The sequence below is a fragment of the Anolis carolinensis genome, chromosome 1, assembly GCF_035594765.1.
Source record: "Anolis carolinensis isolate JA03-04 chromosome 1, rAnoCar3.1.pri, whole genome shotgun sequence".
NCBI lineage: Eukaryota > Metazoa > Chordata > Lepidosauria > Squamata > Dactyloidae > Anolis > Anolis carolinensis.
The window spans coordinates 124,501,311-124,511,271 of record NC_085841.1 but is presented as its reverse complement, the minus strand read 5'-3'; the positions used below and the strand labels follow the sequence as shown (position 1 = coordinate 124,511,271).

Below are 9,961 nucleotides of genomic sequence, written 5' to 3'. Positions count from 1 at the left end.
ATATTAAACACACATACACTATCTTAATAGAATCTAGGATACTCTTTCTGATAAGTTATCCCTCCTCTTAATACAGTGGTTCTCAGCCTGTGAGTCCCCAGATGTTTTGGGCTTCAGCTCCCAGAAATTCTAACAGCTGGTAAACTGGCTGAGATTTCTGGCAGTTGTAAGGCAAAACGCCTGGGGACCCACAGGTTGAGAACCACTATCTTAATACATAGCAATGTACATTTTTCTGCATTGGGATAGTCACTAATGAGAAAGATCAGTGAAATTGTTTTCTAATGAAGTACAGTGTTCCCTCACTTATTGCGGGGGTTAAGTTCCAGGACCACCCGCAAAAACTGAAAATCCGTGAAGTAGGGACGCTATATATTCATAGATTATTTTAGTACTTATACACTATTTTTAGTCTTTATCAACCAATCGTGTGTTGATAAATCGCCTCCTCCTCCTCCCATTGCCGCTTGGGCTCCTTTTCTCTCCTTTCAGCTTCTCCTTCCTCCCTTCCTTAGGCTGTAAATTGTAATTTTTTATGATTTATAATATTCTTTTAGAGTTTATTGAAAAACCGCAAAACAGATAATCTGCAAAAAGCGAACTGCGAAGTAGTGAGGGAACACTGTATAGCCTTTTAGGGCTGGTAGAAAAACAAAGTTACTTCTGAAATAGCATGGGTATTAAAAAGAAGTGAATCTTTAGAAAACTAGGTTCCCTGCTTCTGAGAACCCATTTCTAATTAAATATTTGATTCATGATTTAATTCAACAAATCAAATCAAATCTTTATTACAGCCATAATTCAACCATAGCCAGACATTACAAGAACAAATGTAACCTGGCACTAGGAATGTATGTCAGCTCTATGGAGGAGTTCAGAAACTTTTGCTTATCATTTAGTTTAACCACATATTGGTTTGCTGTGTTGTTTCAACACACCCCATCCTGATGCTGGGAGGAAAATGAAACATGTTTGCGACTTGCCCCGATCCTCTTCCCCAATACTCTTCCCTTAATATTCAGGCTGTCTTCTCAGCATTATGCCAAAAGGAGAGTGAGGTAGGCAACGTCCGAGAGCACCCTGGAGGGCTCTCAACCACTGTGTGCCTTCCTCAATGCTCACACCATCCTTATGCTGGGAGGAGGGCAAGACATGCGGTGGCTGAGAGCACTCCAGAGCGTTCTCAGCTGCTGCATGCCGCCCCTCCCCGCATCCTTTCTGCATAAGGATATGGTGGGCCATAGCGGCTTTATGCCAAGAGGACAGGGAAAATGAGGAGGGCCTAAGGTAAGCACCTAGGGGGCTGCATTCGGCCCCCAGGCTTTAGTTTGCCCATGCCTGGATTAAACCCTTGTGCTGGCTGAACTGCTGACCTGAAGGTTGGGTTGCTGACCAAAAGGTTGTCAGTTCTAATCTGCAAAATGGGGTGAGCTCCCATCTTTCAGCTCTAGCCTGCAGGGACATAAGTGAAGCCTCCCTGCCAACACATCCGGGTGTCCCCTGGGCAACGTCTCTGTAGACGGTCAATTCTCTCACACCAGAAGCAACTTGAAGTAAATTCTCAAGTTGCTTCTGACATGATAAAAAATACGCAGGCTTCAATTAACCTTATCCTTTATGAAGAAGGAGATGCTGAATTATTTATGCTAACCATAGCAATGTTTAACCACAGTCGCACATCAGAAGACATGTGAAACTAGTTTGTTTCAAAATTGAAGGAGGAGAGGAAAGAATTGAATATGGTATTCCAGATAGGTGGATTTGTTACTGTAAGACAGTTGTAACAAATCACTTTTTGGTGAGATAGTTCAACCCTGCAAGTTTCAATTTGCCAGCAATGATGTCAAGATTATATTGCAGAAGTCGACTGCTTTTATTCTGGTATGAGATCCCCAAGGTGGTTCACATAAAATTCCAAACTTAAGTGCAGATTAAACCTATTTGAAACAAAAGTTAAATTTAAAAAGATTGAATTACCTCCAAAGATATTAAATCAAACAGGAAGATAATCTTTCAGATAATCTGGAACCAAGGGTCCATCTATATGAACCACAAACCTCAAATTCAATCAGATGTCATTTCTGGAAATTCACATATTGCACAGGGACTTCTAGTGTTCTATCACAGAGTAGTACTGGTTAAATTTTGTTTTGCCTCATGTTAGGTTGTGCAATGATCCAAAGTTTCCCTGAAGTTGTTCACATGGGCCAGTGCCGCCATACAATTTTCACCTCACTCTGGCATTGGAAATATAGAATGGCATTTACTTTTATCATTTTTGTTGTACTGCCGTGGTGGCCATAGAACTTCAGAGAGCTCTTGTCAATGACAGCAAAAACACCTGTGTAACGTGGAGAGGGGTGCAGGATCAACCCCTCCTTTACCCCCTCCAAGTTGGGTGAACATCTTTGCTGACATTTACAAAGGCAGCAAGTGATGGCCAAGGCCTCTTTAGAGCTCCATGGCTTCTGCTGTAGTGGCAAAAAATAACAAAGGTAAGGTTGACTGTTTAGCAAGGATGAACTGGTTCAGTTCATTTGGACAATCGGGACTACACTCTCTAAAACATTTAAGGAATACTCAATACATGGCAATTTTCTCCCACGTTGCCTAAGAGGACTGCAGGAAGCTGTTTGTGATTTTAAGGGGGGAATGGGGTTGTGGTGGAGGTTGGCCAATCAAGATCCTATGGGAGACCAGAGCACCTCAAACTCCCAGATGTAAGGACAATTCTTCTGTAATACAGTTGAGCTTTCAGGCTGAAATCAGCCTCGTGAAACTCCAGTTAAAACCTATATCCTGTTGCACCTCAGTGCTGGTTCACCTTGCTCTTAACATACATTCCACCACAGCAGACTTGGTTAAAACAGTTTATTGATAAAAGATAGCAAAGTCTGAATAAAAAGCAGTAAAGAAAGCAGTAATCCAAATGCAAAGGCAGTCAGTAAAAAGCAATAATCCAAATGCAAAGGCAGTCAGTAGAAGGCAATAATCCAAATGCAAGACAGTCTGTAGAATATAGCTCAATGTCTCTAATATAGCAAATCAATCCTGAAAACAAGGCAGCATGAACTTCAAAACACAATCCAAAATACAAGATCCAGGCATGAACATAAACAAGAATACGTTTCCATGAACATAGACAAGGCAGGAACTCTCCTTCCAAACCAACCTTGCTTCATCTGAAATCTTTCCCTGTTTCTCCCTTATTTAACCATGCTTACAGGCCAAGAAAGCATTCCTTTGTCTTTGGGTTCCCACACGTTTACCAGCTATCCTATGAGAACGTCTGGGATGATGAACTTTTAATCTTAACCTTGTATCCCTATCTAAGGAAGACTCCTCTGACTCACTGCCAGAGACACATGGGACTTGTTGATGTTCTGAACTCTGTTGATGTTCTGAATCCTGTGAAAGGTCACCCTTATCACTGGCTTCTGCTTTACTGCTAGTCTGTGGCCTCTCTAACAATTCAGAGCCTTCAACATTTCCATGGTCAGCCTGCATAAACCCAAATCCCCCTTCATCATCAGACTGAACCACAACACATCCTGACTACATTAGCTAATATTTTAGAATAATATAATGTATACCTTCACAATAACAAGCAATAAAGGGGAGAGAAATAATTTACATTATGGTAGACAGACATGAAAAATCTAATTACTGTATATACTTAAGTATAAGCCTAGTTTTTCAGCCCTTTTTTAGGGCTGAAAAAGCTCCCCTCGGCTTATACTCGAGTGAGGGTCCTGGCTGGCTTCTATTCAGGTTGGCTTATACTTGAGTATATAGGTATTCAGAGTTGGACAGTCTTATCTTATTCTTCTTATTAGTCTTATTATTATCTTAATTTACAGTTTTATATAAATATTCAAAAACATTTAACCTACTGATGCCTCAAATAATGCAATTTTATTAATATCTATTTTTATTTCTGAATTTGACCCGTAGCTGCTGCATTTCCCACCCTTGTCTTATACTCGAGTCAATAAGTTTTCCTAGTTTTTGTGGTAAAATTAGGTGCTTCGGCTTATATTCGGGTCGGCTTATACTCGAGCATATACGGTAGTTTTATAACACTTGCAAAACATATTAATTTATTTATGCACTAGGAGAGAGACATATGTAGCTCATCATTATTACCGTGAACTAGATTATAGTCCTTCTGTTTGCCTTTAATTCAAAATCTTTAACGTTTCAACAACCAGAGGATATATTACTAGTTCATTAGTGTCCTGTGCTCCAGATCTTTAGACTCTATGAGTCCTAAATGTAGTTCAATTACTTAGATTCATTACAAGATCTGTTTTTTACAAGTGGTAGAAATACTTCATTTGAAATGTAGAGTGGGGTTTAATACAACATTTGTGCTACAATGCCATGATTAGAGGGTTTCTTACTGAAAAATATCTCCTATCTGATTTCAAAAGCAAGGTTTGTTTTCAGAGGTGGCAATTGAGTAAGGAGAGTGGGTTTTACCTACTGTTTTAATAGCAAAAGTTTGTGATATTGGTGCTAAATAATGGTTCAGGAACATGCTTGCCTTTTGTATTCAATATAGAGCAATGTCCTACTGGGAATGTAGGACAATAGTAGAATTCTTGGATCTAAATTACATTATTAGTCCAAACAAAATCAATCCACTGAGTAACCAAACAGGGCTGCATCTACACTGTTGAATTAATGCAGTTTGACACTACTTTAAATGTCATGTGTAGATGCATCCCAGGTTACTACTGACTCAGATAGTCTACTCTACTTGGAACTAAGCCTTAGATTATGACTTTGGGTTTTGTAAATTATTTTTTTTGGAGTGGAACATTTCTTTTACCACTCTGCCTTAATGAAAAAAACCATAAATCCTATAATACTAAACACAAGCTTTTAAAACTTTATCTTAGTAAAAGGGTCCTTTTAGTATTCAAACTTTAATTTATTCTTTAAGGCCTTCACAGTTTTCAGAACTGTGTTTTCAGCTTGTTCAGTGGTGTGCTACCATTGTTTCTCTTGTTGCACATTTTTTACCATTCATGTTTAGCAGAAATAAAACTGTAAGATACAGAATTCGGAATTGCTGGGTTTAAGTTGTTTTTTAAATGACTTAAAATATTTACAAGACACACTTATTTTGTAGGGTGAAGATGGAGCTAAAGGAGAAAATGGCATCCCTGGTATTCCAGCAGAAAAGGTAAGCTGCTTGTTCTTGTTGTTGCTGTTTCTAACTCAGTGAATTTCATGTAGCTACAAGCATGATAAAATTAATTGATGTCATTATGTTATTAAAAACTGAATGACGTGTAACAAAAAGAGAACTGTACACTGTTGATATTGAGAGCTGCACATTTTAAGTATGTAACAACCTCATCATACGTAGCAAATTTAGGCAGCAACTCTAGTTGTACTGCAGCTTTGCCACGGAGCCCACCAGCTACCACTACACATGAGAGAAGTACTTCTGGAGTAGTTCCGGGGCAAAACTCTGGTAGAACCAGATTCGCCACTGAAAAAAGCCGCCGGCAGCAACCAGGGAGGTTTCTTGTCTTGCATTGCCCTCAATGGGGCAATCCTGCTGGCAGACGCCTCCTCCCATGTGATGAGGGAGGGAGGAAGCCAGAACAATGTGAAGCATGGGGTGATAGGTCCCCATGCCTAATGGGCAGATGCTGTCAAGATCACAACAATGTGTGGCAGTGTGTGGCAATTCTGGCGGCACCTGTGATAAGCTAGTATATTATCTAGCTATGATCCTTATTCCAATTGCAAAATGAAAGAATAGAATCTATGATTCTATGATTCTATGAAAGCTTTCAATTAGAGCAGCATTATCAACCTGTGGATCCCCAGGTGTTTTGGCCTACAACTCCCAGAAATCCCAGCCAGTTTGCCAGCTGTTAGGATTTCTGGGAATTGAAGGCTAAAACATCTGAAGACCCACAGGTTGAGAACTACTGAATTAGAGTCCAATAATTGTTTAATCTCTTCATTTTTAAGGAATTTACAGTTTTTCCTTCATCTGGATTTATACACCAGTCCTTTTGCCCTGATATAATGATGCACCCTAAGACCCAGTAGAGGCATGATCTGTGAAAAACATATGTCTCTATAAAAACAACACAAGCCATAAAGTGTTCTCAGTCTTATGATAAATAAAGTGGAGGGGTGGAGTATTATCCAAATAGACCCACAACTGAATGAGGTATTTTAATGGCCTTTATCCATGGGAAAGGCTATTTCTCAGATTTGCACAATTATTACTAATATGCTCCCAAGGCTCGGAACAAAATAGCTCAGCTGTTTTCTTTGTGAGAAGATGGTTGTGGTATCTCGTTAAGCTGAGAGCACTTGTGATCGAAAGATACTGAGTTATACGAGTATCATCCTAAACTTTTTCTCCTTTTCCACATGTTTCTTAAGGCATGATATTGAAACAATTTCTTACAGTATATTGCCATTAAAGGACACTTTGGATAAAAACAAACACCTTTGGATAGTTTCTAGTATAACCAATAAAATATAAGGTGCACTTATTTCATTGTTCCTACCTTAACAGGCATTATATTATAAGAAAAGATAGAAGAAACATAAGAGGCTTACATCTCAAAGTTAATGATTCTGAATAAGACAGAATATAATATAAGAGTAAAACTCTTGGAAACAATCTTTCTAGGTAATATGTTGCAGTTTCTGGGCTTTGCGCAATGTACAGGCACTCCCCAAGTTAGATAGATTTTGCAGGCTTGTTTTTAATTTGAATTTATAAGTTGAAACAGGTACATTTTTAAGTATAATTCCAGCAAAATACAGATAGATAGATAGATAGATAGATAGATAGATAGATAGATAGATAGATAGATAGATAGATAGATAGATATATATATATATATATATATATATATATATATATATATATATATATATATATAAGCTTTGGATAGCAGAGCGAAGGGTTAACACTCCCGTGGAGTTTGTTTTGCTGTCTGTGCCCCTGTTCAGGAGATTTCAATTCTTTCTGTGCCTGTGAAAATTGGATTTTGAAAAAATTGGCTTGTTTTAGAAACAAGGATTGATGATAATGCTTCAGTGGAGACAACTTTTTCCCATGACAACTCTTTCAGAAGTGAATTTCCTTTTCAAGGGGTAGATTTCTCTCACATCCTGTTGTCTCGCCCCCATTCTTAACTTTGAGTCATTTGTAAGTCTGATGTTTGTAACTCAGGGACTACCTGTATGTATATATGAGTTGGTGGCAGTGGGGCATCAAAATCTCTATGCACTTCTTCTGAAAATGCTACCTCTGGAAAGAGAGGGAGAAAGCTAGTGAGGGTACTGGCTATCTTAGCAGTTGTTACTAGGTAGAGATTTGAACATTTACAAATTTTCTCATATGTGAAAAGTAGGGTTGCCAGGGGGAATAAGAAATATGGTTCACATGCGTAAAAGAGGAAATTTCCCAGTTCTCACACGTATTAAAGGTACATCTCCAAAGGAACCCTGGCCACATCTACATTGACCACTTAGGTTGGTGTGACAACCAATCAGCCCAGCAGTGATTAAATGCCAGGCGAAGGCTCATCCAGATCAACCCAGAGGAAAATATTAATCCAGAGGCTGTCAAGATAGCTGGCTCCTAAATGGTCACTGCTGCCTTGACCGCCATCTCGTGCCCCCTGGGATCAGATAGCCTGGGAATGCAGGTTGGCTGTTTCTTCTCCTCCCCTTGTGTTGCAATGGCCATGACATCCCCCTTGCCTGTTCCAGGGCAGTGTGAAGAATATTTAGTTGAAGTTGCTGGGAAGAGCAACCCTAAATACACAAATTTTGTGGCAACTTGGCACTGTATTAAACTACAGTCTTGGGGCTTTTCTGCCTTTTCTAATCAGTTTAATTTTTTATTTGATTCTTGTTAATAATTCCTTCACACAATGTCTAAATGTTCTGGATGGATTTCGGAAATCATCACTCTTTTTAAAAATGTTTTGCCTAATTAGTGTTCTATTCAGTTATGCCGGTTGAGAAGAAATTGATTCTCATGAAGTTTTCAAGTTATCAGATAACGGGCAAATTTACATTCACCATGTATGTATTGAGAAAAGTGGTTTTCTGTGCAGATTATTACATAGGTCAGTGGTTCTCAACTTGTGTGTCCCCAGGTGTTTTGGCCTACAACTCCCAGAAATCCCAGCCAGTTTACCAACTGTTAGGATTTCTGGGAGTTGAAGACCAAAACATCTGGGGACCAACAGGTTGAGAAACACTGACATAGGTAATTCTAGAATGACTTTGAGGCCTGGATGGTGATTATTACACAAACTGCAAAGCACTGATGCACATTAAGAGCATTCTTTCATGTGCTTTTCCAAGCATTTGTTATCTAGCCACAGTTTGAAGTTAGCTTTGAACAGCATTAAGCAGTAAACGGTATTTGGGGCCAATGTTAATATAAGGATGAAAAGAATATATTAAAATATTCAAGAAATGGTTGAAAAATATTCCTTTTTTAGTGTGAGGAAACCCTAACAAGGATAATCCTAGACTGATAATCTTTGTAGTTTGGAACTTTTTGTGCACAGAATCCACATAGAGTTGTCTTGCAAAACAAAAATTTTATTTTCTGTGAAAATAAAATAATATTTCACTGGGGAAATATTATTCTCAGCACACAGGTTTTTAAAAGCTTTATCAGAGCAGGAGGAAAATTGTTTAAATTATCCATTGCTATCTTTAAGGTGAAAATTAGACAGATGTCATACATTGTGGCTGTGCAATAGCTCTTTGATATAGTTTTTAAAATAAGGTTTCTTCACAGCTGCCCTAAATTACATCTGTAATACTTACAACCAATCAAGAACATCATTGCATTTTTCAAATCTGTTCTTTACTTGATGAGTGAAACCCATGCTAAAATTTGTCAAATACCTTGAATTCAAAGCAAGCTTGCGACCTAAATATTCCACCAGCACCACACTTGTATATTACATATCAGTGAAATATGCCATTATTTAAATATTCAGAATATTTTAACCCTTGCTATGACTGTTGGATGTGGAAATTTTCAAATTGTCCTATATATACAGTAGAGTCTCGCTTATCCGAACTCCGCTTATCCGACACTCCGTATTATCCGACACCATCTAGTGGCCAATTGAAAACATTGCACCCTTGAATAGGTGCTCCTTCACTCAATCAAAGGTGAGAGCTGTGGCTCTCTTTCCCGTTCGAAAAAACTGGAAGGAGGAGGAAAGCACATCTCCAAAGGGAAGAGAAGGAAGGGGGTGAATCATCCCACGGGGGGCCATTTGTATGCAAGGGAAGGAAGGAGGAGGGAAAAAAAGGAAACACAATGTCTCTCCCTCTCCCTCTCCCTCTTGGCGCACACAGAGCCTCATGTCTCAAAACCAGCCTTGTTTCCAAATCAAGGGGGGGAAAGGGCTCGTGATTGGAAGGAAAGAATGGGGGAGGGAGAAGCCAAAGCAGCGGGCCTGGGCTTGGGAAAGGCCAAGTCGGGGCTGGCGAGTGGGGTGGGGGGTTGGCTGCCTTCTGTCATCTCCTTACCTGGGCAGGTGGGCGGAGGACCCCACTTTCCTCCTGCACACACACACTTTGCTTCAGATCCCCCCCTCTCTCTCCTTCTCCCTTCCCTTTTCTCCTTCCCACGCACTCTCTCTTCTTCCTCCTCCTCCCTCTTTTACCCCTGCCTGTCAGCCTGGCAGCAACTTCTTCCCTTCTCCTCCTCCTCTTCTTTTAACCCAAGCAAGGATCATTAGAGGCATAGAACCCTAGGAACACAAGAGACCCCCCCCCTTCCCTGAAGAGGCTCTCCAGTCCAGCCCCATTCTGCCAGGCTGGAAGGCACAAGCCAAGCCCTCCTCCCAACACCGAGCCATCCAGCTCCAGGTGAAATTCTGGAGACAGTTGACCAATATCAAATATTTAGCAAACTTTGGTTTCCCAGTGTTGC

The 9,961-nt window shown here is 39.8% G+C and overlaps 1 protein-coding gene across 3 annotated transcripts in view; it reads left to right on the top strand.

Annotated features, from left to right (window-relative positions):
- Positions 1–9,961, top strand: part of col19a1 (collagen type XIX alpha 1 chain) — a 280,321-nt gene that overhangs the window by 113,769 nt on the left and 156,591 nt on the right. For all 3 annotated transcript variants that reach the window (XM_062982112.1, XM_008118858.3, XM_062982115.1), the window contains exon 9: positions 5,138–5,191. In XM_062982112.1, the coding sequence (XP_062838182.1) occupies positions 5,138–5,191 (54 nt within the window). The remainder of the gene's footprint in view (positions 1–5,137; positions 5,192–9,961) is intronic.